Source organism: Vicugna pacos, chromosome 31, assembly GCF_048564905.1.
Source record: "Vicugna pacos chromosome 31, VicPac4, whole genome shotgun sequence".
In the NCBI taxonomy this organism is placed as follows: domain Eukaryota; kingdom Metazoa; phylum Chordata; class Mammalia; order Artiodactyla; family Camelidae; genus Vicugna; species Vicugna pacos.
Genome location: NC_133017.1, coordinates 20,353,537 through 20,381,107, shown reverse-complemented (window position 1 = coordinate 20,381,107; position 27,571 = coordinate 20,353,537). Strand labels below are relative to the sequence as shown.

The following is a 27,571-nucleotide window of genomic DNA, read 5'->3' as shown; positions in this document are numbered from 1 at the left end:
TCCCCTCCATAGTACACGCCCTTCTGTTGCACAAAAGAAGGTGCGCCACTCATATCGCGCAGTGGGTCCTCGATTTTAGAACTCCACTCCATCCCCACGTGGCCTCCTCCTCCTCCTCCAGCCACCATAACTGCTCCGTCAATGACACTCTTAGTAACTTTCCCGCTCCAGGCCAGAGGAATGCCCAAGCTTGCTGAGCAGTACTGTTTGCAAAACCCCGGGCTCTGGGGGAAGACTGTCCGCTGTTTCTGATCTCCCTCCAGCCTTGAGCATTTCCCATCTGCGGCTCGGCTGACCCTCTCCAGTGACTGCCCTCTCCTCCCCCGGCCTGCCCACAGTGAGACACCACCACCCCACCAGGAGGTAAGACAACTTCCCGGGACACCCCAACGTCTCCTCTCGCCCCCGTCCGGTTGCTTGGAAATTTGCACTGGACAGTGACATCACACTGGGAGGCGGGTCCCCACTGTCCTGTACACCAATGGCGCGGCCGCGGCCGGCCTCTTCTTTTCCAGTGATTGGTGTCTAGGGCCCCTCCGCTCCACCCCGGCCCGCCATGGCGTCAGGCGCCGCAGCACCGGGGAGGTGGTTCCCACTTTAAAGAAGTGAAGTTTTTCGCCCCCTCCCCCTCCCCGCCCGCCTCCTGCAGCCTCCCGCGCCCCGCGGAGCCGGCGGATGGAGCTACGCTGCGGCGGCGTAGGGAGCCAGGCTGGGGGGCGCAGGATGGATGGGGACAGCCGAGATGGCGGCGGCGGCTGCAAGGACGCCGGGTCGGAGGACTACGAGAACCTGCCGACCAGCGCCTCCTTATCCACCCACATGACAGCCGGAGCGATGGCCGGGATCCTGGAGCACTCGGTCATGTACCCGGTAGACTCAGTGAAGGTGAGGCGCTAGGGGACTTTGGGGACAGAGCGAACCGAGAGGAGACCCCGCGCGTGTGCGTTTGCATCCCGCGCAGGAGCAGCCGCGGGGCAGCTCCCCGAAACCGCGCTCTCCCCGGGGCCGCGGCGTCCCGGATCTCCCGGGGCGCTGGCGCACACGCAGCCGGGAAGCCGGGGAGCGCGCTGCGCAGCTCCTTCCGCTGCGCGCCCGGGCCCTGGGGGCGGCCCCCGAGCCCACGAGGGTGCCCCAGCCGGTGCCCCGCTCCGCCGCTCCCGCCGCGTTCCCGGCCGGGGTTCCTGGCGGCGCTGCGGCAGGTCAGGAGAAGCGGCGAGCGCCGCTGGCCTCGGTGGCGGCGGCAAGGTTCCCGAGGGAGGCGGCCGGTGTGGCTTTGCACAGTCTGACCGCGTCTGGCCACGCGATCGGAGGGTTTGCGGTCCCGGGTCATCGCGGTTCCTGCTGGCGAGCCCGGTGTCCCAGCCGCGGCGAGAGACAGCCGCCGGTCGGTGCGGGGTGGCCGAGGCTGCTCACACGTGTTCTGTCCCCGAGGGACTTGCTGCCGGAGCGCTCACCGCGCTCGCGCCGAGAAACGTGGCCCCGGCCCGGCCGCGCGCCCTCCGGCAGCCGGCAGCCTAGCAGCTGAGAGGCGGCGGGTGACATTTGCCTTCCCTTTTTGTTGCAGGGAGGCGGGCAGGCAGGGAGAGCGTGTGCTAAACAGCCTTTCTTACGGGTTGTGTAATAGGCGTTCAGTTGGCCCGGCACTTGCCGGGTAGTTTTAAATGAGTTTCTGTAAGGAGGCAGCTTCGGCCAGGCGGATTTTGCCTGAGCGGCTCGCTGTCAGCCTGTTCAGGACACCGAGTGTTTAGGGGACAGAGTGCTGCAGGGAAGTAAGAGCAGTATTGTCACATTGCACTTTTGTAGGCATAACTCATCCGATTCATACAGATTAACAGATGAAGAAACCGAGGCGCAGGGAGGTGAACGGGTTAGTTTCCCAGATTCATGCTCCATCTGTATCCTCTGACTGCAGCCCCAGTGCGCTTTTGGAGATTTGGAGGGGGAGCCTCTCTAGGTGTCAGTTGCTTTCAAAGGTAGGATCCACAGAGCTTCCCAGCTTGCGTCTGTATCCTGTTGCTGATGCTGGCCCCACATGAGCAGTGTAAAGGCCAGAATGTCTAACACAGAGGGTTTCCCCTGCCCTGGGCAGCCCTCAGAGATAGCAGTCAGTGGCTGGACAGACACAGGTCCAGGGAGAAGGCATGGGTGCACTTAGGTGAGGCCCAAGTCTTATACTGTGCTGCTGGGTCTTGGGCCATCACCCCTTCTGCCCCTCCGGCATCCCAGTGGAGAATTAAAGGAATGGTCCTTGCCTGCCAGGGTTACGGAGGCCACGGGGAGATCTTGTCTCTTAGGTTTCCGAAGCAGCTCCAGGAAAAATCCTGGACAGATACCAGGTGGCATTTGCATAGGAAAGAATCCCTCACGTGTAATAAAATTCCCCACATTTGAAGCTGTTGTGTCAAGTGCCTTGGACAGAGTGTGGGAAAGTTAGGAGCTGGGAGGTGTTATCTGAGCAGGCACCGGACCCACTGAGTCACGGAGATGAATGTTCCATCAGGGAGCTATTCTGTTTCTGAGGCCCGTGGCCTCTTTGCTGTGAGTTTGGCTCAGGGCATCATTTTAGCTTATCTTTAGCATTAGGACTAGTCAGTCGGGCCTTTTGAGCTCCCTGCAACACTCCAAAGAGGCACTGGTCTCACGTGTTTAAACTGTGTGATCTGTGTTTAGTTTTCTCCCCGCCCCTCCTTCTCCCCTGTGGATGTTGGTATGTTTCGATCCAGGCGTCACTGTGTACTTAGTATTACCTTCTGCAGCAGTTTTCACCTGGGGACAGGTTAATATGGTGTGTGTAGCAGAAGGAGCTGGTCTGGCTGTCCTGGACAAGTCATTCTTTGGGGCCTGGCTGTAACGTGAAGGTTTGGGTTAGCGAATCAGTAAGGTCTTCTAGGTTCTGGGATTCTAATTCTGTCCCCAAATAATGACCCTTAGGGATTCTTCCGGTTTTTAGCGTGCAGGTTTGGCTTTAAAGCACCTCTTGTTTTTTGCTATAACTTTCTGGGATTGCCCTTTGCATTTTGCAGCCAAGACAAAGGGCACAGAGAAGAGTTAAGAGGTGTGAGCCCCGCTGCATGACCCCAGCAAGGCTGTAGCAGACTGCCAGGCTACGCCAAGCAGCACAGTTGTCTGTCCAGCACGAGATATCAGGGAGCGTGCTCTACTTGGAGAACCTGTGTTCTTAAATATTTGGGATGACAGAGACTGTGAGTAACTGAGTGAAGAGCACAGGGTTGGGGTTGAAGCCCTGCCCTTAACTTGCTTCATGCCTTAGGCACTGTTCTGTACCCTCATATTGTCACTCGTAAAACAGAGGCTGTGGACCAGGTCAGTATTTCCCATTTTTAACCTGTCCCCCTTTCTATGGACACAGAACACTCAATGTTCTCTTTTATGTTCCTTGAGATTTCAAGTAATTATTACACCTGAAGCCGAATCAATGTACATCGTATCTTGAAAAAGTTTACTTTGATTTTATAAGGTACACATTTTTAAGATTGATCTTTTGAAGGTCAGTGAGTGTGTTGGATGGGCCTGTTTTTTCTAATTTTTCTCTCCTAGATAGTGTGGACCATGGGGCTCAGGACTGGTCACTTTCAACCCGCTTTTAACGAGCTGCTAGACTGGTCATAAGTGCAGAAAGCCAGCCTTGCTGATGCTTCATATTGTAATATTAAATACACTTACCCATGAAGTCCCATTCCACCCCCACCATGTCACTTTAATGACCTGTGTTTTTCAAACTGTGGGTGGTGACCCATTAGTGGGAGCAACATTTTAAAAAAGCCAGATTGGTGAGAGTACAAAATACAAGCATGTATTTTGTGGTGTGAAGTAAGGAGCAGTATTGTTCCATGAAATTCTGCTTTTGTGTGTGTGTGTGCGTGTGTGTGTGTGCGTGTGGTGGTCCTCGAGTGGCTGTGTGAAATGCACTTCTGGCTGGGGGTTATGGCCAAAAAAGTATGAAAAACTCTAAACCTAGTAATCTCGAATGCCTCTGGGGCTCCAGCAGTCAACAGCCTGTGATTATTAAGTGGGTATTTGGAAGACTTCTGGCAACTTTTCTGCTCCTTCCTGTGTCTTCCTGTCTCACTTAGCCACACGGTGGTGGCTTGTGAGTGTTTACTAATCTATCAAGGGCCAGGCTGCTGGGACCTCTGATTTTCTCCTGTCAGTTCCGACCCCCCGCGGTGGTACCAAGGGAGGGGGCGAGGGGACTCCGTGGGCCTTTCACCAAAGGGTAACCACAGCTCGTCCCTTTCCGACTGGGCCTTTGCGGCAGGTCTGCCGGGAGCCTCTTCCTGGTGCTCCGGAGTGGCCAGTGGCGTGGGCGCCTAGACCAGCACTTGGGGTGGATGTGAGAACCCCTGGTCGGGAGTGCTTAGGACTGTGGGGAGAATGCCAGGTGGGTGGAGGAGGAAATTCCAACCAGATTAGGCACACCACTCGGAGACCAGGCTGAGTCCCGCGCTGGTGGTGAAAGCAGGGCCAGAAGGAAACAGGAAAGATTTGAAGCGAGGGAACTTCCGCCGACCCTTTCACAGCCCTTCTCTTGCTCTGCTTGTCAGGGAAACGCTGCCCGTGGCTCTGCGGGGGGGAAGCCCTCCTTCCCAGCCGGGGTGCAGGCTGATCGCAGGGCGCTGACAGCCGGCGGCCGAGGGTTAAGGCCCAGCCTTCTCTCGAGGAGCTGGTGGGTGCCGAGCCAGTTGGAAGGCCTGCTTGGCTTCGGGGGTTTCTGTCGCCAGCCCTGCCGAGCTCGGAGCAGCGGCCTTGAGCCGGGCAGGTGCCAGGGCGGCTGGGCATTCTTCCACTTCAGAGCTTGCTTGTCCTGGTCCCAGCAGTGCAGCCGACTGCTGGGGTCCTCGGGGGGCAAAGGCAGCTGCCAGAGTCCCCTCCCAGCCACTCCAGTGCTTTTGAAACCACATACAGTCCAGTAGATGCCATTCCGCTTCCAAAGGGCGTGAAGTCCCTGATTGCTCTAGCTCTTGTAACAAAATTAGTGTTTTTTCTGTCTCCTTCAGATCCCACCCCTCCTTTTTTTCCCTGTCCTCCTTCAGTGGGAGGTTCTTTTCTAAAAGGTGGATTGCGGAGTGGCATGGGGTCCGAAAAGGAGGCCTCTTGGACTTCTGGCCTGTTGTCTGTTTCATGAACACCCAGGCCACATGCTGATGTCCAGGGCCTGGGTCTGCGCTGCTGGAGGAGTGGGGGTGGGGATCGCACGGGTCCCGGAGTCAGCAGTTGGTCCCCACGTGACCACTTTCCTGCCTGCCACTGGCCCCCTCTGCCCAGAATGGGGGAGGGGGAGGCTGGGCCAGAGGAGTTGGAGGGGAGCCCCTAGGATTACAGTGGGCATGGATGGTGGCCTTAGCTCTCAGTAGGGAGCGGCACTGGGATCTTATGGGGGATATCGATTACATTATTTAACCCGTGCAGGGGTGTGCACGGGGTGGGGTGTGTCCCGTGGAAGAGAGTTGCTGCTCTGTGGAGTAGGCCTCCCATATGTTTCCTGGTTTCCACCGGGCACGTCTTAGCCGCCTGGGGACCTCTCATTGATGAGGGTTTTGTCCCATTGTTCTTTGGGGTGGTGACCAATCTCAGGACTTTAGTCCCGCTTTCCTTCTTTCACAGGCTTGGGCTCTGGACCCCTTCCATCTTCAGGAGGGTTCCCTTTCCCTGACCCAGTGGAGGAACTGGCTGCTGTGTTCACGGAAGCCTTTGGCGGTCCCTCTTAGAGCCCAGAACTTTCTTTCTCTTTTCATATCTCCCCTGGTGTGCAACCTTTCCTTTTCAGAGACTTTTCCTTTTGTTTTTAATCTCGATTGTGAGTTCTGCTTCGCTCAAAGCCTGCCCTCCCCTCCCAGCCTCCACCTGGAATGTTCACTGCCACCATTTTTCCTGGGAGGCAGGTCTCCAATCACTTTCTCTTTCACTGCAAACCTGCTCCGTCTGAGCTGCGATTTCTCCCGCTCAGAGAACCATCTTGGAGCGATTCAGATCCTGGCCTTGGGTTTACCGGTCGGGTGGGACACTTTGCTTTTCAGAGTTCTAGTTTCCTTATCTGTCATGAATTTTCTTCCTGCTTTCTCTCTCCTGAGCCACCTTTCCTCCTGTCCTTATTTTCCTGTCATCCCTCGTGGAAGTTCCTTGTAACACACTCCCTCACCTCTTCCCCGAGTGTTCCTTCCTCCTCCTCTGCTGGTAGAAATCCAGCTCTTCTCCTGAGGTCCCCACTTCCCTGAGCCTCTCAGGTAAGGGTGGTGCCCTCTTACTGTTCCTCGCCCAGCCTCTCCCTCTTTGAGGCCCCTGCCGTCCACTTCCACCAGCATCCGTCCCTCATGTCTCCCGATCACTACTCACCTCAGCCTCCACCGGGGCCGGGATGGGTGGGGACAGGGGCCTTGAAGCCTGTCTGCGTGGCCTGGGTCCCACTTCCCATTTGGTGTGACCTGGGGCAAGTTTCTTCCCCTCTCTGCCCAGTCTCCCCCCTTCTCTGCCCAGTTTCCCCATCTGTAAAAAAGAGGAAAGGTGGTCCTGGTGTTGGGGTGGCTGTGAGGGTGTAAGTCCTGAGAGCGCTTAACCGAGCCTCCTGTGTGGGAGGTGTCCTCTGGGCGTGAGCTCTCTGTTTCATCACCACTGTCGTCATCCACGTGGGGTCCAGTCACTCCCCCTCAGTCTCCGGCTGTTCCTCCACCACCAATCCCATCCTCATCCTGAGAACAGCCCCTGTTGGTCACCAGCCGTCGAACACCCAGTCCCCTCCATTCTTGACGCCCTCAGGTGGATGGCCTTTACCTCCGCTGGTCTCGTCCTAACCCAGGACCTTGCTTGCTCTGAAATCGTATGTAGCCTGGCCACCGCTGTCTCATGGTCCCCCTGTGCTACGTCTTCTGCCTCCTCTCTCAGCCCATCCCTACCTTCCTTATCTCACCTGGACCCTACGGTCCACCACTGCAGCCACTCTCGGGCCTGCGGTTTCTCTGCCTTTGGTGCTTCTAACACTGGCCTGCCCACCCCTGGTCCCCACCAGCCCAGTGGTCCGTTGGGCAGCGGAGCCCTTTAGGAGAAGCCTCCACTGGTACCCTGCATGCTAGGCCTCTGGGGCCCCCAGCCTGGCTTTCCATCTTCCTCTACAGCTGCTTCAGCCCATCCTGCTCCTCAGACCCCACCCCTCCACTTTTTTCAGCCTCAGTGTGGCATCTGGCTTCCTGTTCATAGAGGAACCAGGACCCTGGTCAAACTCTTAAGGGTGACGTGTAGGAACCACCCCATATACATGGATTTGAATCCTGGCCCTACACCTGGGCCACCTTACTTGACCTTTTGAAGCTCAGTTTCCTTGTCTGCAGAGTGGGGGTATTAATCCCAGGGCCTCCAGCGTTGTCAAAAGAATTAAGTGAGGTGACGTATGGAAAGCTCTCACTGCAGTGTCTGGCGCCTAAGTTCTCAATAAAGGTCATAGTAGTGGCTATTTTGGTCATCTGTCTCATGTGTAACCCAGTTCCAGTATCATTAGCCTTCCCTCCCATTGGTTCCTTCTTAGAAGCATTCATATGTCCACGCTTGTCCCATCTTAAATCCCCAGATGGCTCACCTTGATCCCACGTGCCCTGAGAGTTTTTTCTCCTTTAAATAACAAATGTTATGAAAGGATGGTTGACACTCACTGTCTACCTCCTCTCCTTGTCCCTTCCCAGGCCTCTGGCTTTTGTGCCCACCGCTCTGCTGAGCCCCCCCCCCCATGATGCTAGTTGTCTCCTGGCTCATAAATCCCACCGTGGTCTTCCTGGCCCCTCTGATGATGGGCAGCGTCCTGGTCTTCCTTAGAACTCTGCCCTCCACTCTCTTTTCTTCGACTCCAGTCCGTCCTGGGTCCTCAGAACTTCGTAGACTGCACATCTGTGACTCCAGTCCAGTCTCCGTGGGAGCTGGGTGTCCAGTTGCCTTGAAGACGTGTCCACTTGGCTGCCTCGGTGTCCAGTGTGGACATCCTGCCCTCCCCTCTGGCCTGCCCTTTGGCCGGGCGCCCCCCTCAGAAATCTGGTGATTGTCTACAGTGTTTCTCCTGCCTCTGCCCCTCTCTCCCTCACCCCACCCCATCCGCTACCAAAACCTGTCCGCTCCTGCATCTGTAATGTCTGTTAAATTGGTCCTGCTCTCCTCCCACTGTTAATACCTAGGTTCAGGGGACTCAGCTCCTTCTGCTTTACATTGACACCTTCCCTGATCACTAGTCACAGTGGAATAAACCCTCCCCACCCCTCCCCTCCGCTCGTCCACACTTCGCTGTTGCCCGGCCTGCTTTTTCTCCAGAGCACGTGTTACCTTATGGAGCACAAGACTGTTAGCTGACACATGTTGTTTATGTTGCTTATTACTTTCTTCATATTTGTAGCATGATCTCCGTTGTGCATGGTCTGTCTCCCCTCCTTGGAATGTCAGCTCCCAGCAGGCGGGAGAGATTTTCACTCTCTTTATTCTCTGGTGTGTTCCCATTGCCAGGAACCGTACCCAGCACACAGTAGGTGCTCAGTTAAGTGTTTGTGGAATGAATGACCACAAATCCTTCATAGCTGCCCACTCCCACCTCGGCCCCCCGGCTTCCTGGCTGACTGCAGTTTTCTCTCCTTAAATGGGGAAGAGTAACAGTACTCATCCTGCTCGCCTTTCAGATCTACTTACCGCCTCTTGGAAGACAATGCAGCCAGGTTTGCAGTGAACGCAGCTTAAGTGTAAAGCTCTCTGCTGATGCCTGGCCGTGGTATTATCAAACCGGGATTGTGTTAAAGGGGTAAGCTTAGCTGATCGGAGTGGAAAATCCATCCGGTTCTCCGCGGTGGAGCAGAGCTTACAAGGGGGCAGAGGGGGCTGAGGGGCAGCCCCATGGTGTCAGTTCACACCTGGTGGTGTCTCCCCCTACCTGACCCGCCCCTAGCCATCCCCGTTGCCTTCAGAATAAAGCCTGGACTACCTTGAGTGGTGGGCAGAGACCCAGACCCTCTCCCCCTCTTACCCTCTCTGACTCTTGCTGAATGGATGAAGGCACAGTTGTTTTAAAGAGACATTGAGGGGAAAAAAGGGCTCTAAAACCTGCTATTAGTCAAACGCTAGTTTTTAGTTTGTTTTGTTTAGTGTTGTTTGGAATCCCTAATGTCTCTTGGCCACAAAGGGATTTTCTCAGCCCTTTTGTTTGTCCCTTTTTTTCGCAGTAGAACTCGCAAGGCCCGGTGTACCCCGAGGAGGCTGTTAATTCATCTGGCAGCCCACTTCATTCATTCCTCACTTCCTGACCACACTCCCTGCACCGGGCGACAGAAATAAGCCCTGGCCTCTGTGTCTAGAGCCTGTTCCTTATAATTAGATCCTGAGCTTAGGTGACAGGACGGCTCCCTTTGAAGAGAGGAATAGGCCCACTTGGTATTTACTTTATAATGGGCTGGGGTGTGTGGACTCTGGACCGCTCAGGCTGCCATCGTGAAGGTCTGGAGCCAGCTGGGGAGTGTCATTGGGGCGTCTGTGCCGGACACTCTTGAATTGGCTCCTTCCCCTGTTGGAGACAGTGGCCCTCAGTTGTACTGCCCTCCCCCACCCCCCATCCTCTTCCTCACCCCTGCGGTTGTTAGTCATTCTGGAAGCTGCAATTGGCTCACAGAAGGTGCCTTTCAGAGCCTCCCCCACCCTACCAGTAATCCCAGCCGGCGGGAAGGGCCGTTGTCTGGTCACTGAGAGGTGTTAAGGGTTCACATTCGTGTTTTCTCTCTGAAGAGAAAACAAAACATGTTGAAATAGAAATCCCAGCAGCAGCTTCGCTGAAGCAAGAGTTGCATAACAGGTTTAGGAAACGTCTGGCCACTGTGGGCTAGGTTGAGGGACGGCAGCTTCGTGTCACTGAGAGGGCGTCTTGTGGGGTCACCAGCCTCTGGCTCCATTGCTCACATCCCACCTGAGGTCTGGTGGCAAGAAAGCCCCCAGAGGATGAGGACAGCCTTTGTTCTCTGGCATGGCCATAAAGGCTCCATTTGAGATGCTGCCGTGGGCAGGGGCCGGGCGGGTGTGTGTGTGTGTGTGTGTGTGTGTAGCTTGTGCCGGTGTTGAGGCCCTAGAAAGGGCACTGAACAGGGCAGGGGGCAGGCCCCATGAACTTAAGTCCCAGTCCTGCCACTGATCAGCTTTGAACCCTTGGACGGGTTATTTCTCTGGGCTGGTGTTTCCTTGTCAAGCAGACTGTTATTGGGCCCCTAGACGAACATCATCTACTTACCTACTTGACAGGGCTGTTGAGAAGCTCGCGTGGGATCCCATTTGCAGGCAGCTTTTGTAAAACTTTGACACACCCAACTAACGAAAGATCCTATCAGAGGCAGTGTGCTCAGTGACTGAGTAGAGCTGGTCAGGTTAACAGTGCAGGCTTGGGGCCAGACTCCCTGCACTGGCACTGAAACCTCTCTGTGCCTTATTTTTCTTATCTGTGAAATGGGGATTACACAGTAGACACCTCAGGGCGCTGCTATGAGAATCATGATCCATCCAGAGTGTCACGAATCGTGTCGGGTGCGTGGTGAGCACTCACTTCATATTAGTTCCTATTGTCATTTTGGAAAATGTTATTTCTTGAATACCTGGTTATGCTTGCGTGTTGCTGTTGTAATTGTATATCACAGTATTTTTGTATTGCTTGGGCCTGTTTTCTGTCATTTGATCCTCTTTGCTCTCCTTTGAAGGTGGAAAAAGGCGTGCACAGATTCTGATTTCATCGATGAGAAAATTGAGCTTCAGAACAATAATCGCCCTGGAACTCAGGCCTCTTTCTGCTCTGCCAGAGCTGAAGGGGGAGAGTCAAGGAAAGGAATCAGGTGGGAACAGGCAAGCCTGAGGTGCAGACTCAGATGTTAATGACGGCAGAGCCCTCGAGCTAGGTTCTGAGAGGAGGTGATGGGCCCCCAGCAGCATTCTTGAGGGGGAAGAACTGGAGTAGAGGGAGCATCAACAGAAAATCAAAGCGGGGCATGGAACACAGGGCTCTAATGTATAGGTAGGAGTTCCTTGGTTGACTATTCCAGTATGCAGGGCAAGGGGATGATGACACATGGCGATTGTCATAGGATATTTTGGGCTCTGTCTGGCTTCTCTCTCTGGAGCAAATTGCAGCTGCTCTGATACGTTCTCTTTTCAGCAGTGAGTCAAAGTTGGACTAAGACAGTAATTTGAATTTGGATTGGCCTGAAGATTCCTTTCCAGATCATAGCCTAAAAATGACCTGTTGGGAAGAGCGCTGGGCTTCAGTTTTCTCATCTTAAATAGGGAAGAGTGACAGTGCCTGTCTTGCCTCCCTTTCAGGCCTATTTATCACATCTAGTTAAAAAAAAATATAGCCAGGTTTGCAGTGAACAAACCTCGATACCATTTAAAAAGAATAAAGCTCTCTGCAGGTGCCAGGTCATGGTATTTATTATCACGCTGGGATCCTGTTGAAGGGGTGAGGTTAGCTCATTGGAATGGAAAATGCAGGCTCTGGTTCCAGCTGCTACAGGACTGGCTGTAGCTTCGTGGCCCTGGGCACTTAACCTCTCTCCTTACACACGGTGTCTCCCATCTGTTGGATAAAGACCAGGGTGGCCGTCTGCTGCCGCCTCTTGAGCTGGGTAATGGGGCTGTTCTCCAGGCGTGCTCAGAAACACATTTAAAATTGATGAGGTAGGACCAGTGATGAGAGGGGCTGCATACGGCTTCTGTGATTAAAGCCGGTGATTAGGCCACCTTTAGGGGTGGCCCTGTTCCTCTCTGTGGGGTGATCATTCTGTAGGCTCACTCTCATTTTTCAAGTGAGCCCGCCCCTTCAAGTGGCAGGCAGATGAGGCTGGGGACCTGGGCAGGTGGCTAATTGTCCTGGAGCTGGTCTCTGTGTCTCTGCTGATTCCCTTTCCCACCGTGGTCCCTCCCATCTCTGTTGTCCTTGGTTGCTCACAACTGCTGACATAGAAAAGTAGTAACAGGGGCGGAGGTAGGACACAGATGCCTCTGTGTTGGGGTCCCTGGTCCTCCTTTCCTCACGCCACCTACAGGGAGGGTTTTGCTGGTGCTTAGCTTTGTCCTGGGCATGGCAGTGAGTGTGGAGGGTGGGGGGTGGGTGCTGGCAGCCTGCAGGAAGCGTGCCGGCCAAGCTTGCTGGGGCCAGGGACACGCTGGCCACTGCCTCTGATAGAGGATGTCCCATGGGTGTCCCGGGGCTGTCTCCAGCCTAGATTAAAGGAGCGAGTGGTGGGCTGATGATCAGATTGGAGAATTCAGAGCAGAGGAACGGAAGGGAAGCTTTTCTAAAGGAAAGAAGATGCGGGTGGAAGGGCAAACCCAGGGTGTGTCATTGATTGAAGATCCAAGATGGTCTCTTTCCTTAGTCACTGTCTCCACGGCTTGTTTGCTCATGGCTTGCATGAGCCTGATTCATAGAAACACCTCTACCAAGGAGGAGTTAAAAGGCATTTGCAAAAGTGCAACTTCAACCCCTGGACTTCACTAAGTGACTAATTAAGCAGTGGGAGCATCTGGGATGTGCCGGGCGCCCGGGAGCCGAGAGGCCTGACACCTCCTCGGTCTCTCCCCACAGACCTGTCTGTCAGGGAAGACAGAGGCATCAAGGAACCATTCCTGGAGAGGGTCATGAGCCTGTCCTCACGGAAACTGAACCTCCTCAGGAGAGGTCAGGAAAGGGCCCCTCAAAGAAATAACATCTTGCATCCGTATCTAGGCTGAAGGAGATGTAGATATTAAAACTGAGCTATATGACTCTCTCTCCCCTAGAATGTCATGGCCTGGCCACCATCAGGACACCTGTCCCCTCCCCTGACTCTCTGATTTTGGGGTTCTGCTCCAAGCCTTCTGACCACAGAATCAGCTGAGAAAGTTTTCGTGGTTTGCGATTACACTGGAGTCTTCAGGCGGGACCTGCCCCCTATTCTGAAATTGCTTCTTTTGCCCCCTGTCCTGAAATTTTCATTCCCTGTTTGGCCACCAAGGGGCTGCGTGGGGGCTTCTAGGGAAGCCCAGCCTCCTCCCTGGGTGGGAACTTGCCCTGCAAAGCTGAAGACCAGAGGAGGGCGAAAACAGGGAGGCAGGGAGGAGAGCTGTCCCGTCCAAGGCATGTCGGCTCATCATTGGTTCATAATTGATGGGGAACACGAGTGGCAGGTGCCAGCTGGAGCAGCAGCCAGACCAGTGGCTAAAAATTAAACACAGTCACGTGACTGGTAGAGGTTGAGGGCTTGCCTGCATGACCTTTCCTGGCCCAAGTCACAGTTTGTAGGGTGACAGGAGAGTCCTGACAAACAGTGCAGGTGACCATGTGTTTTCTAAAGGACTGAGATGGACCTGGAGCATCCCCAGGGACCTGTTCTCGACACTCAGATGCCTGTCTCCTGCCGTGTTGCTTTCTAAAGGCAGCTGAATAGCTGGACACTCCTTCCCGCTCTCTCTGTCCTTTGAGCCAGTCTTTCTCTGGTGGACCCTCCTATCAGATGCGGAGGGTTCAGTTCCTGATCTTTGTCCATCCACCTCCAGTGAGTCTGATAAAGGCCGGAAACTGGGCTGTTAAGGATTTTCCTCCTGGTGCCCATATCAGCCCAGGTGTAGACAGAAGCTCCCGGGCCTTGCAGTTGCTAAAAAGAGGGTCCTGTTTCTCCAAGGCCAGCCCTCTCTTTCTGGGTCCACTGATTCCCCCGGCACAGAAGGTCTCTGTTGCTAAATCTGTTTGCTAGGTGTTTTGAAGGAGGATGTGTGTGAGCGGTGTCCTTAGAAACAAGGCTGAGCTATTACCCAGAAGAAATAGAAGCAGGTCAGGATAGAAGCAAGGATTGGATCTGGTTGTCATTATGCCATAAATACTCCTTTGGGATCGAGGTGGTCAGTAAAGGGGTTAAAAACCTAAAGAATGAAAGAGAGACCTGAGCGTTCTCTTTTCATGCCATTGTGTTTAAAAATGGTTTCTCCTTGAAGCTTGGCTTCTCAGACAATGACTGAATTAATGCATATGTATTTATGCTGGCCAGGAAGCGTGAAGCGTTAAATGAACTTACTTGGAAAATGACTGAAGATTTATAGTTAGCCCTTAGAGCCTTGAGGATGTCAGTTACGCAAATGACTTTTCATTGTAAAAACTGTAAAATAACCATAAGGAATACACTGGCAAGCTGGAGGGACTCCTAGCTCCTTGGCCTCCAAAAACGTCAAGTTTCAGAGGGAGGGAGAGGAGTTGGCACTGCAGGGTGTGACGATGTGGTCTGAATCGGCCCCGTTTTAGGTAGTTCATTTATCCTTGGAATTAGCGCTGTTCCCTCCAGAGACTTCTGAGGGTGGGCTGGCTGGGAATGTTTCCTCTGACTTGGGGTAAGAGTTCTCGTTTCAACCTTTCTTTGAATGTCTCTTTCAAGGGTCTTTCATATTTTCTGATCATCTAGTCATAGGGAAGTTTCTGAACTTCTCTTTCAGACCCTAAGAAATGAAAGGGAGCTGCAAAGCCGGGCTTTTACTAGAAGTTGCTTTAAAAATTGGAACTAGATTTCTGATCCTCCCTGGGCGACCAGCGTTTAAAGGACAGGGAGAACCTTTGTCAACCCAGAACTTGAGCATGGAGGGCAGGGACTGAGACAGGGAGAAACAAGGCAAAAATGGATTCTTTCTCTGGATACACACATGTACCTTTTACATTTGCATTTTGGGGTGAGTTGTAATTAGCTTGAGATGCCAGAGGCCCCACCCACTGAGTAACCCTGGGAAAACACTTCACTTGTCTGAGTCTCAGTTTCTTCATCTGTAAGATGGCAAGATGGCACTAAAACCATATGGTCTCTTAGGAAGCCTCCAGTCCTAAAATTTCCACTCTTTGTTTGCATGGGCAGGATAACCTGGGGCCCTGTCTTTTGACTTGAAATGTTAAGCATAGACTTACAAGCATTTCAGCTTTAAGAAGGAAGCTGAGAAGACCACCCCCCACCTTCTTGTCCTGAAATTCTCCCAGGGGGCTAAGGAGGAGAGGAGCTAGATGCCCAAATACCATTTGGGGCCCCTGTATCCCAGAGGACCTGCTGAGAAATTATAGTTTCTTTAATTTACTGGAAACCTCCAACTCCAACACATACTGTAGACCACTCTTCCAGACCATTTAGAAATGCTGAATGGCCACAGCCCCAGCCTGGACTCAAGGAGAGCCATGTAGCTGATGCTTCTGGAATGCTCTGTTTATAGCTGTCTGACTCCTTCCTGCCGAGGACCTTTTACGAGCTCACTACCAGGAAGCTGAGTCATCGAGGGGTCAGCTGGCATGGCCACGGTCACCCAGTGTTGCCAGCAGCAGAGATGGGGTGAGCCCAGACGTCCCGGGCATTTTGGGGGAGTGTTGGTGGGAGCGGCTGGGTTGAGGGGGTGGCGCTCCTCACCTTGGGAGGTTTCTTGCAGCTGCTCCCCTCCTGGTGACGGGAACCCCATCCCTTTCAGATTTGGCTGTGAGAAAGCTTCTCCTGTTTCCTTCACCCCATGTCTTCCTCCCCTTCTGTCTTCTCCATTCACCAATCCAAGGCAGGAGATCAGGACCGAATGGAACGAAACATCGCGTGGAGGGTAAAATGATCAGCCTCTGCCACCGTCTCCTGGGGTCAGCACGGGCTCTGTGCTGTGCTCCTGGTACTGAGCAGGCTACAGTCACACCACGTTCCTCAGGCCTCTGTTCACATCCCACCTGCCACTACCTGGGCCCCCAGGTGGCCCGTCTCCTGTGCATCCCCAGCCTGACTCCCCTGGGCTTCTGGTCTCTGCCGCAGAGTCACTTCCAGGACCCCTCCCCACCCCAAATCTAAATGAGGTCCCCTGCCTTGGCTGTCAGAGCATCTTCCCTTTCTCCTTTGCTTCAGGATATTTATAATTTTTTAAATTTTTTGCAGGGAGGAGATAATTAGGTTTATTTATTTATTTGATTTTTCAGTGGAGGTGCTGGGGACTGAACCTGGGACCTCAGGCATGCTAGGCATGTGCTCCACCACTTGAGCTATACCCTCCCCTCTGCTTCAGGACATTTAGAGTTGGTAATTTTTTTATTTGTATGACTTTTGGTTTATTCCTCCCCTCCCCTCCTAGACCATGAACTCCTTGAAGGCAGGGACCCTCCTGGCTTCGTCCATTCCCAGCAGTGCCCTGTTTATGTAGTGGGGGAGAATTTTTTTGTAGAATGAGACTCCTGCGGTCTGGCCACTCACTCTCATCACCAGCACTAGTCTCCTCTCCCTTCTGGAAACCCTTCTCGTTCAGCCGGCTTCCGTGTAAATCATACACCTGAGCTCTTTGTTTCTGGGATGAGGGTTTAGTCGGCATGAAGTCTCACCCACGATGGAAGGTTCCTGCCATTCCCTTCGGCACCCGGTGAAACTTAAAGATAGCTCTCCCCAAACTTAGGAAATAACGCGTACGTGTCAAAAGCTGTCCGTGCACGTGGATTCTGGAGTCTTCAGGATGTTTCCTGTGGTGTCTTTCCCCGATACTCTTAGAACATCAAGCCCGGCGTTTCTGGTCTTTTGTCATTTGTCTGTGATTATCTGGTGTCAAGGGCGCGTGAAGACAGTAGAAGACCCCCTCCAGCTGTGACCTGGCCCCGCCTACACGGAAACCACCCAACCTTATGGAGATGATTTGACAGCCGCGTCTGTGGGAAAGCTGGCTTTGCTAACGTCTGGGAAATTTACCTGGGACACCTACTTTAACACCTACGTTGACCGCTAGTGTTCCCGGAACTCTGGAGCCCAGCTCCCCTGGGGGTTATGTCCTGGGCCCTTACGCTGTGTGTTAGACCCCAGAAGATGTGAGACGCATCTCACTGAGGACACATGCTCAGCCTGCAGACAGCCGTTTGGGGAGGAGAGTGCACCCGGGACTTAAAGTGTCTGCTTTGTGTCTGCTTGTGGGTGCAGTGTAGTGTGCCTCTGACTCCCTGGTGATCGCTTATCGAGTGTCTGTCCTGTGAAGGCACAGTGCTGGGCCACTGGGCTCGCAGTGGACCAGGCTGCCCCTTCCTTGGCGTTTCTCTCAGACTTTAATGAGAGACAGATGCACGCAGACACGTTACCTGATGTAATTATTAGCAGAGGAATGAGCAAGAGAAAGCTGGCGACAGGACAGCTTTGAAAAGGCTCTTCTTCCCGTGGATAATAGGCTGTTAGTGGGGCACGCTCGGGAAGGTGTGGCCTCTGTGGAGGGTGTGGAAGCCGGGCTTGCAGAAGCTGGCAGGACCACACTTGACTTGGGAACCGTGCACGGGGTTTGCGAGGTGCCTGGCTCCCTGAGCCTGTCCAGGGTGGATTCCAAGAGAGCTGTCACCCACAGCACCTGGGGGCCCCCTCCACTCCCTGGCTCTGAGGGGAGGCAGGGCCTCGGAACCACTGGCACCATCACCCAGTCTCACAAGTACAAATGTTTGGCTGGGTTTCGGCAGCTACCGCCACACCTGAACGAGTGCAGTACTGATTCCCGGGGTCATATCTTAGGGGCTGGCACAGGCTGAGTGAGGCGCACTGGACAGGGAAGCCCCGCCAGGGACCGGCACGTGGAAAGGATGCCATCCCAACTCTGCATCTTAAGCCTTTCTGCCTTCCGTCCAAGGGCCCCTCGGCTGGCCTTCCAGGTGTTTCCTTCCAAGGCAAGCTCTGGAGCCAGAAAGGTTGCTGGGTCCAGGCGATTATGCTGTGCCCTTGAGACCCCTGGGTGCCTTCATCCAAACAAACAAACAAACTACAAAGCAAAACCTGCTCTCCCGGGTGCTCAAGGAAACCTCAGGGAATCATTTGATTATGACTGGGTTTTATTTTATTTTAAATTTTTATTTATTTATTTGTTTGTTTATTTATTTTAACTTTTTTTTAAAATTGAGTTATAGTCATTTTACAATATTGTGTCAATTTCCAGTGCAGAGCACAATTTTTCAGTTATACATGAACATGCATGTATTCGTTGTCGCATTCTTTATCGCTGTGAGCTACCACCAGATCTTGTATACATTTCCCTGTGCTATACAGTATAATCTTGTTTATCTATTCTGCATATGCCTGTCAGTATCTACAAATTTCAAACTCCTAGTCTGTCCCTTCCCACCCTCCCCCCTTGGCAACCACAAGTTTGTGTTCTATGTCTATGAGCCTGCTTCTTTTGTATTTATGTTTGATTATGACTGGATTTTAGACTATGATTTCAGAAATGCATGTGGAATTAGCTGTTGATTGGATTTAGGTTTTTTTTTTTAAATTGTGGTTAAAATACACATAACATAAAACTTGCCACCTTAACCTTTTTTCAGTGCACAGTTCAGTAGTGTGACGTACATTCACTTTGTTGTACATTTATACATCCACCACCACTATCCATCTCCAGAATGTTTCTCATCTTCTCAAATGGAAACTTTGTACCCATCAAGCAATAACTCCCCATTCCCCCTAGCCCCTGGCATTCTACTTTCTGTTTCTATGAGATACTTTCTGTTTCTACGAGATAGTTCATGTTAAGTGGAAGCATGTAGCATTTGTCTTTTTGTGGCTGGGTTATTTCACTGAGCATAATGTCTTCAAGGTTCATCCATGTTTTAGCATGGGTCAAAATTTCTTTCCTTTTTGAGACTGAATTATATTCCATTGTATGGATTATACCACATTTTGTTTATTCATTCATCCATGGATGGACACTTGAGTTGCTTCCACCTTTTGGCTGTTGTGAATAATGCTGCTATGAATGCGAGTGTGCAGATACCCCTGCTCTCAGTTTTTTTGGATACATACCCAGCAGTGGGATTGCTGGATCATGTGATAATTCTATTTTTAGCTTTAAAAGAACTTCCATACTGTTTTCTTTAGGGGCTGCACCATTTTACATTCCCACCAGCAATACACAGGGGTTCTAATCTCTGCTGGAATTCTTTTTTTTTTTTTTAAATATAGGTGTCTTTAAACTGCAAGTAGTCCCGATGTTTGTTTAGTAGTGTAGATTTCCCTTCCCCTAAATAAAACACGCCCCTAAACATTTGTATTTCAAAGGACTCTTTACTGGTTTTAAAGATTTAAAGTGTTAGAGGCCAAAAAGCGCCTCCTTGGAGACAATTCACTTCATTTATTCATTAGGCAGATATTTGCAATTGTAATTGATGGGTGAACAGAGCAGAAGAGATCTCCCAAGTCTCGAGTCTCGGGTTTACCTGCTGGTAGAAGCTTGTGTTCATGCCCATCTGGGTGAAGTGATTGCTAGGAGTTCCTTGGGGACTTGGTGGGGAAGCTGGGGATGGGAGTTGAGGTCTTGTGACTTCCTGGAACAGGGCTCTCACTGGTCTGTCATGCTCGCATTTAGGTGCACATTTTGGGAGGTTCGCCCCTGTTTGGGAAAGTGAGACACACTCCTGGTGGAAATATCTGTGCCCTGTAGCACCATGTGGATTTACCCCCGGAATCCAAGGGCCCTGAGAGACTGTCCACACCCACAGGTGGAGGCGCAGGTCCTGCAGGGTGACTGGGGGACACTGGAGAGGGACAGGACCCAGGAAGGGCGCCCCCTGTCAGGTCCTGAGGCTCAGCTTGGCCCCATCTGGCTGCTGCCCTGCAGTTCAGAGGGTGGCGAGTCCCTGGGCATTGGGGAGGGCCTTTTCAACCGTGGTGACCTTGCAGAAATGGGTGCCAATCACCAGTGCCAAGGAACTTTGGCACTTAAGGGCCCGGCCCCGGACTTCAGCCCCAGTCAAAGGTCTCTAGCACTGCGCTGGGCTCTGAGCGAACTTCCTGTAGCACTCTCATCTTGGACCCTTTGCACCGGTGTAAACTGACACCAGTGATTCCCCTCCCACCTCTCTAGCCGTCCAAGGTCCTTTGTTACATAATCCGGATTAATGGCAGCAGCCAGGCCCATCTTTAGCAGTGGGGAGCGAAGAAGGGTGATTGTGGAAGTGGGGTGGTAGGAGGGACGGAGCCCCTTGGAGGCTGTTGTTTTGCAAGTCCCCTCACTTTTCTGGGCCTGCTTCTCTTCTGTTAGGAGGAACAGTGAACTGCAGGGCCGTGGGGGCCGTCCTGATGGTGACTCAGGCCGTCTAGTCTAAATAGGCAGCGACTGGGGGAGGCTTGCTCCCGAGCCGGGGCGGGCCCTGGAGGCATCATCCTGAAGGGAGTGAGACTCTTAGGAGGGAATTAGAGGCAAAATGACATCTGCCTAGAAATTTGCTATTTATCAAAAAAAAAAAAGCATAAATAGAAGCACCAGACCCCGGGCAGAGGGCTCTTCACTATTTCCTTTAATCCTCACAGAGACCAGGAGGTGAGTGCCCTGTTTACAAATAAGGAGACAGGCCGGGAGAGATGGAGAAACCTGTGCAAGGTGCAAAGGTGCGAGGAGGAAGGAGCAGGCGGGGGGCCCAGAGCCTGCCCTGCGGGCCGGGGTGGGTTTGGACTCCAGTGGAAACTGGCTGCCTCCCATCTGGCGAGCCTCCTTCTGGTCAGAGGGGTTGGGGTGGGGGCTCCATTCCTGTCCCTTCCTTGTGAGGTGGTTAAGAACTGTGGCCTGGAGTCCCCAGTGCCCCGAGGCTGGTGGCTTCCTTTTGGGACCCTGGGGTCCTATTCTGTAGTCTGATGATTCAGTTCAAACCTGTAATGAGGTCCTTCCGTGCCAAACACCTACTCATGAGCGAGCCGGAAAAAATACCCATGCGTTCTCGGCAGGATTCAGCTGGTTTTGGTGGTAGCTCTTAATGATGTTTCAAAGCCGTGTGCATTAACACGGGTGGTGGTCCAGGAGGTGCTCTTGCTGGGGCCCTTCTAACAAAATTCCAGGGATGCTAATTCTACTGAGCACCTCCTATCCTGCACTTGACCTGCTTACGTTTTCTCATTTATTCACTGCAGGAAGCATGTGAGGGCAGGGAACAGCAGTGCAGAGAATTTTAGTAACTTCCCCAACTGTGCACAGCTCAAAAAGGAGATCGTTGAGGATGGGGACGTCTTTGTGTCCCTAGGTCCTAATAATGGCGTCTGGCATGGAGTCGGAGCTGAGAATGTGATGGCTGAGTGAAGGGATGAACGTCAAACCTCAGGGACTGTCTGAGCATCGGGTTGGGGGTTGATTGAATGAGGTTTATTTGAGATTCCGTGATGGGGATTCTCAGCAAAATGCGGTTGAAGGATGGGGAGATGGGTGGGGTCTGGGCATTGGAGCGCTGGCCGGTCCTGGTGCAGTGGTGACCAGCTCTGGGAGCTTGGGCAAGTCACGCAGCTGTTTCCCCAGCAGCCGAGGAGAATTGAGGGTGAGCTGGGTGGGTGGCAGAACTCTGAAAGCAAACAGAAGCCCAGAGGGAGCCCCCCACCATGCAAAACGGGTGGTGGGGGAGCCCCCGGGGCTGAAGGAGGGAGCGGGGGCTTTGGACTCTGCCTCTCCTGCACGCACCCCTGTGCTTCCGTGGCGCTTCCACAGGGACCCGTGTATTAAACGTGCTCATCAGTGTGGCCCTGTGATGCTTCAGCGAGTTTGCCTATATGCCAGGAACAGAAGCACTCTGGAGAATCAGGTATTTCTCCCGCTCTGCCTCTGACATCTTGGCCTTACTTGTAGGTGGGGTGGTTTTAAGCCAATGACATAGACAAGGTGGCTGAGTCAGGGGAGGCCAAGCGAGTTAAATTCTTTCTCGCAGCCGGGCCGTTGGAGCAATCAGTCTTAGCCTTTGAATGTGGTTGGAGTGCCAGGCTTCCGTCAGTCACGGTGCCCTTCCTGCCCACAACCTGGGTGGGCGAATGGTTCAAAGGCTTTTTGAGGAGAGAGATGGGTTTGTATTGAACCAGCAATTCTTAGCCAGTTCTGTTCGAGACCAGCGGCCAGGCTGATGGTCAGGGTTGGGAACCAGTGATGCTGTGTGATCTCCAGGGGTCGGGGCTCTGACTGCCTGTAAGTATCGGGCTAGGCACAGACCCCCGACACCCCTCCCGCACCCCGACCCCCTGCCCAGGAGCTGCATGGACTTAACCAGTGAGGATTTAGGTGACTTTGACATCAGGCCTACTCCCTCTTTAAGAGGTTGGGCACGGGAGGTGGTGTGCCCGTGACTCAGAGTAGTCATCAGAGACGAGAGAAAAGCGGGAGGTCTTTGGTGACCCAGCCCACCTTTTCACGAGAGGTTTGGTAGCCTGGTGGTTAAAGGTGTGGCTCTGGAGCCAGACTGCCTGGCTTCCGGTGACCTTGGGGCAAGTCCCTTATCCCCTGGTGCCTCAATTTCCTTGTTTATAAAATGGGGGATAGTTAGCTGCTAATGTTACTGTTTAATTATCATAATTATTGTGTGAATAGAGGCATTGGGGCTCAGAAAAGTAAGCCGATTTGCCTACGGCCATGCAGTCCTGAGTGCCAGCCGTGGGACTGGGACACAGCGCAGTAGCCCTGGCTGGTCTTACTGGAGCCCTGCAAGGTGGGGAGGAGGGACCAGTGGCTCAGGCGTCCCCTCCAGCCCACTGCTCTCCCCGCCCTCCCGTCTCCCAGTGAGGTCTCCAGTCCCACCCATGAAATTCCAGTGTTGTTACCTGGAATCTTGGGAATTTGCCCACCTGTAGAGTGGAGATAATTTAATCCTTTGGAAGGGCCACAGTCTAGTCTCTGAGTGTGTCCTGGGTCCCTGGGCCTGAGCCAGGTACGGATTCTTTCATTCCTCCTTCCTCCTGCTGTGGAATTCTCTAGAGAAGGGGAGGAGTGACCAGGTTTGGCTCCCAGGATAAAGGAATGTGGGAATGGCATCCTTGGAGCCACAGGCAAGGCTGTGAGCTGCTGCTGTGGGTGGGGTGGGAGACCCTCGTGGCATGTGGTGTTATGGTGGCCTCGCAGCCGCGGAGAGAGCTCCCGCCTGTAATGAGACCCCATGGGCTTCTGTCGCCCAGGCCTGACCCCTTCTCCCAGATGTGGGCGATCCCAGGCGCCCTGCTTACCGTGTGGCTCTTCGTAGCTTGCTTCGTCATGTGCAGTAGGTAACCACGAACAACACTTGACTGTAAAGTAAATTCCTGACACTTTAGCAAACTGTTCAGGCAGGGCCTCCCATGGTCCAGCCCCGACCTGCCTTTTCTCCCAGCAAACACTTATCGATCATACAAAGTTCGGCCACCCTCCTGAGTCTGGGGCTGCCTCTCCGTCGCACCTTCCCGCTGCGGCCCCTGCAGACCCGCCTCCGTCCCCCAGGCCCACCAGCACGTTCGCGTCCTCCTCAGTCCGAACGTTCTCTTCCTCTCCCTGCTCTGTTGGCTTTTTTTTTCTCCCCAGTAGAAGTCACACACGCACCTAGCAAAAAGGCAAACAGCATGGAAGGGCCTGTAAGACGGCTCCGTTTCTTGCTTGAAATACTGTCCCTCTTTCCAAGGGCAGCTCAGTTGACCCCTCTTCTGGCCCCCTTTCCCGAGTCAATGTGCTGCTGGCTCTGTGGCCTGTTCCTGGGAGCCGTGGTGTTTGCTGCTGTGGCTGCTTCTTTGTGGGGCGGAGGAGCTTGGTTTTGGATGTCTGGTTGGAATTTGTTTTCTGCTGAATAATTTGTGGAAGCTCTTAACTTAGTCTTTTTTTTTTTTCCAACTGAAATGTAGTTGATTTACACTATTGTGTTAGTTTCAGCTGGACAGCAGTGATTCAATTGTAAGATATGTTTTTTTCAGATTCCTTTCCATTATAGGCTATTATAACATACTGAATATAGTTCCCTGTGCTACACAGTAAAACCCTGTGATTCATCTATTTTATATATAGTAGTGTGGATCTGTTAATCCCATACTCCTCCCCCACCATCCCCCTTTGGTAACCAGAAGTTTGGTTTTTGTGTCTACGAGTCTCTTCTGTTTTGTAAATGAATTCATTTGTATTATTTTTTCGACTCCTTATGTAGGTGATATCATCCCTTTGTCCTTAGCAGTGTCCCCTGTGCACACCCCCAAGGGGCCCGAAGCTTTCAGGAATGTGTCTGGAGAGCATGAATGACAAATGGCAGGGACCCTTGGCAGTCCAGGCCCCGCACTGCGGAGGTGGCAGGTAACCAGGAATGCCTGAGGGTGGCTGGTCCGATGGGCAGGGCAGGTGTGACTTTGTGAACATTGAGCCCCATGGGAGATGAGTGAAAAGGCGGAGCAGGCTTGAAGGTTTGCTCTCCTGTGTGTGAACCCATTTCCTCCCACCCTCCTCCGACACTGGGGCCTCCTGAAAGCAGGGGCACTTACTCAGGCCTGATGTAGTGCGAGGTGTGTTCCCACCACCTCCTCTCTTTCCTGTTCAGCTTTGCTGCCTGGTTTTCCAAGGAACTGGTCCTCTTGCTGCCGTCATATAGAGGTGTCGGGGGGCTTCAGAGTGCACCACCCCACCACATGCTCCCGATATGCAGTCATTCTCCCCAACGCCCCCCTCTTTTGAGGGGGAGGCCAGGACTGCCTTTGAGGAGTCCTTTTTCTCTTGCTGGTTCTTAATATGTAAACGGATGGAGTTTTCCTTTCGATTAGAAAGACAGAGACAAAGTATATTCTCCTAGGGTTACACTTTTGCCCTTTAGGAGATGTAAAAAGACGTGATTCAGAATTTTGAACTTGGGAATAAACTTTGATGTGCCTTGGAGTGCCGAAAACAGCGCAGTTCCCATTAAAGGATTTTCTGCCTTGCTCCGTTCCTGGTTAATGGGAGGAGAGTGATGCTGGATGATGTCCCATGCCTTGTTTTTTTATTATTCCTGCATGCATTTTCAAAGGGCCAGGACATGATTGTTGGAAGCACCATCGGGAGTCCAGCCCCTGTAATGATCGTGTGATGAGGGTGCAGGGTCCGTCCGAGTCAGGACGCTGGCTATTTTAAACTCCAAGTGCTGAAAGTTTTACTGTGTGTGCTTCCCTTGATGTGGTTTGGGTTTCTTCATCTATTGTGCGTGCCTCCTAAGGAATCTGGAAGGTGAGAGAGGGCTTTCCAAGCCCTGGATGAGGTCTGTGGCTTTGCTCCGGAAGACAATCCTTTGCCCACAAAGCACTGTGCCAGAAAAAAAAAAAAAAGCCTCTCCCCTGTGGCCTGCGTGGGAAGCGGCTCCTGGCCTGCCGTCTCTGCCCTGGGTGGCTGTTTGTGAAGCTGGAGTGTCATAAGCAGGCAGACCCCAGTGTAGCTGCACACAGTGCGTTGGATGGGCTGTGGGTTGAAATGGGCCAAAGGGGGAGGCCTTACATCCATGGGTGGGTGGTTGTGGGACTTGGAAAATAGAGAGGGGGCTGGGGTCTGGCCCTGCAGCCTGGCTTAGGCATTTTATCATAGTTCAACTTAGTGATGTCAGTGCTACTTGGAAACACTTGGCAGAAGGAGAGAACTGACCTCACCAATTTGGTTTTTAATTCTGAAGCAGGCGCTGGTAGGCAGATCCTAATAACATTGTTTGGCGTTTTCCTAGCACTTTCTCGGTGCTTGAACCTTATTTCCGTTCTCTGGGAGGAAGTCTGGAGCAGAGATTCCTGGGCGGCCTTCTGGAGCGCAGCCCTGGTCCCTCTGTGGGAGGGGTGCCCGCCCATTGTGTTGTGCTGTTTGTTTGTTCACACCGTGAACTGGGAGCCCCGTGCGCGCCCATCCCTGCCCTGTCTCCCCATCACCCCTGCCTCCAAGTAAGAGCACAGCAGATGCATTTGAATGGGTGAATGGGTAGATTTTGCACCATCTTCTCCTAGGCCTGGAAGTGCCCCAAGTCATGGAAGTTTTTTATAGTATTACTTGGTTTTTATTTTTGAGACATTCAGCAAGAAAGGGTGGGAATCTCCAGCCGTGTCCCGGTCAGGAGGGAGGACAGTGGCCGAGTGGTGCTGCAGGTGCGGGGCCAGGCTGGGCTGCCCTCTGCAGGACCCTCAGGAAGGTCCGAGGTCTCCCTGCCAGGCTCCGCTTGTCCCCTTTTTTTCTGGTCCTGGACCAGATCTGTGACTCATTATCCACGTGATCTTGGGCAAGGCCCTTTCCCGTCCTGGGCCCCCGTTTCCCATCAGAAAAGGTGGGTGCTGAGCTAGACTTGCTCTCTGCCCAGGCCCTTGCTGCTCCTGTTATATGATCCTGTGAGCTCACCTGGGGCAGAACACCCTTTTTCCACTCACTCCCCCCTCTTCCTGTCAATAAGAGACCAGTCCTACAAGGCAGGCTTGTCCTGTTTGTGTCTTCTTAGGGCAGAATTTGAGTAAAGGGCTTGACCTGGCTGTTCTAGCCTTGTTGGGAGTTGATGGAGCCAGTTCAGCACAAATACGGTGTTTGTACCATTGGCGTGGAGCCCTGTGGAATCGCTGGTCTAGGGCTGGGGGGCGGGGAAGGGGGGACTTGCTCAGTGAGTGGCAGAACCAGGCCAGAGACCCAGGTCTCCCGATCTCGGGGCCCTAGCACCTTCCTCCATCCTGGCCCTCTGAGAGCAGCAGCAGTTATGCAGTAGACGTGGAGTAAGTCTCCATCACTCGCAGCACCGGGCTCAGGGCTCCTCCTGCTTACTTGCAGCCCTGCCCCCTTCTCAGGCCTCATCTTTCAGGCTGTTCCCTGGGGCCCGCTCTCTGCAGGCGCTGCCCGAGGGGTCCTTCTCACACCTGGAGCCAGTCTCTGCACTTCCTGCTTCCAGGCTGTGTGCGGTCGGTCAGCTGCAGCTGTGTTTCCTCAAGTGTGTTCTGCAAGGTGTGACTGGTTATGCAGTGAGACGAGGCTTCCTTTTGCCACAAACAAACCTTGAAGAAGTGCCTGCATACGAAGGGCAACAGCCTGCTTTCCTGAAGGGCTTCCTGGCATCTTCAATATGCTAATGGGCATTGTGAATTTCCAAGAGGGGAGAATGAAAATGCAGAGAACGGGAACTGACTATGAGGCAACAGGAGAGCCACGCAGCTTGGCGGGAAGCAGAAACTGAAACCCAGGACAGGAAAGGCTGTTGGTGAAATTCTCTTGTCTCCGTTTTCTTGTTTGCTTTTTAATCTTTGCCCTCTCTCTGGGCATCCTGATTTCATTTTCTTTTGCCTTCTCTCCACCCTCACACCCTGACTTTTTTTTTTAATTGCAGTAAAATACACTTAACATCAAACGTACTGTCTTAACCATTTTTAAGTCTCCTGTTCAGTGGCGTTAAGTACATTTATATTGTTTTGCTACCATCATCACCATCCTTCCACAGACCCCTACGTCTTGCAGACCCCAAGTCCTACTCATTAAACAATAACTCCCCATACCCCCTCCCCTGCAGCCCCTGGCAACCACCATTCTGCCCGAGGGGTCTCCAGGACCTCTTACAGGTGGAATCATATACTATTTGTCTTTTCACTTAGCTTAATGTCCTCGGGTTCACCCGTGTGGTAGCATGCATCGGAATTTCCTTTTTTGAGGTGAATGATATTCCACTGGGTGGATGGACCACATTCTGCTTATCTATTCATCCATCAGTGGACACTTGGGTTGTTCCCAGTCACCCCTAACTTTTTCTCCTCCTTTGATCCACAGATAGCTAGAAAATGCCCAGCCCTCAGTTGTATATTTTACCGGCAGAGTCACAGAAAAAGAGAAAAAGGCACTACATTGATTATCTCCT

The 27,571-nt window shown here is 52.9% G+C and overlaps 1 protein-coding gene across 5 annotated transcripts in view; it reads left to right on the top strand.

The window, feature by feature from the left end:
* The first annotated feature begins 510 nt into the window (after window positions 1-510).
* The window catches only part of SLC25A37 (solute carrier family 25 member 37), a 34,304-nt gene continuing 7,243 nt past the window's right edge, over window positions 511-27,571 (top strand). The window contains exons 1-3 of one of the 5 annotated variants that reach the window (XM_072952760.1): window positions 8,692-8,785; window positions 10,716-10,847; window positions 15,232-15,347. Coding sequence is in view for 2 of the 5 variants with exons in the window: in XM_015238296.3 (XP_015093782.1) it covers window positions 676-885 (210 nt within the window). In the remaining 3 variants the exon portion in view is untranslated. Of the gene's footprint in view, window positions 886-8,691; window positions 8,786-10,715; window positions 10,848-15,231; window positions 15,348-27,571 lie in introns of those variants that run through there. The other 4 variants (XM_072952761.1, XM_015238296.3, XM_006203223.4 and 1 more) reach the window with 4 other exon arrangements.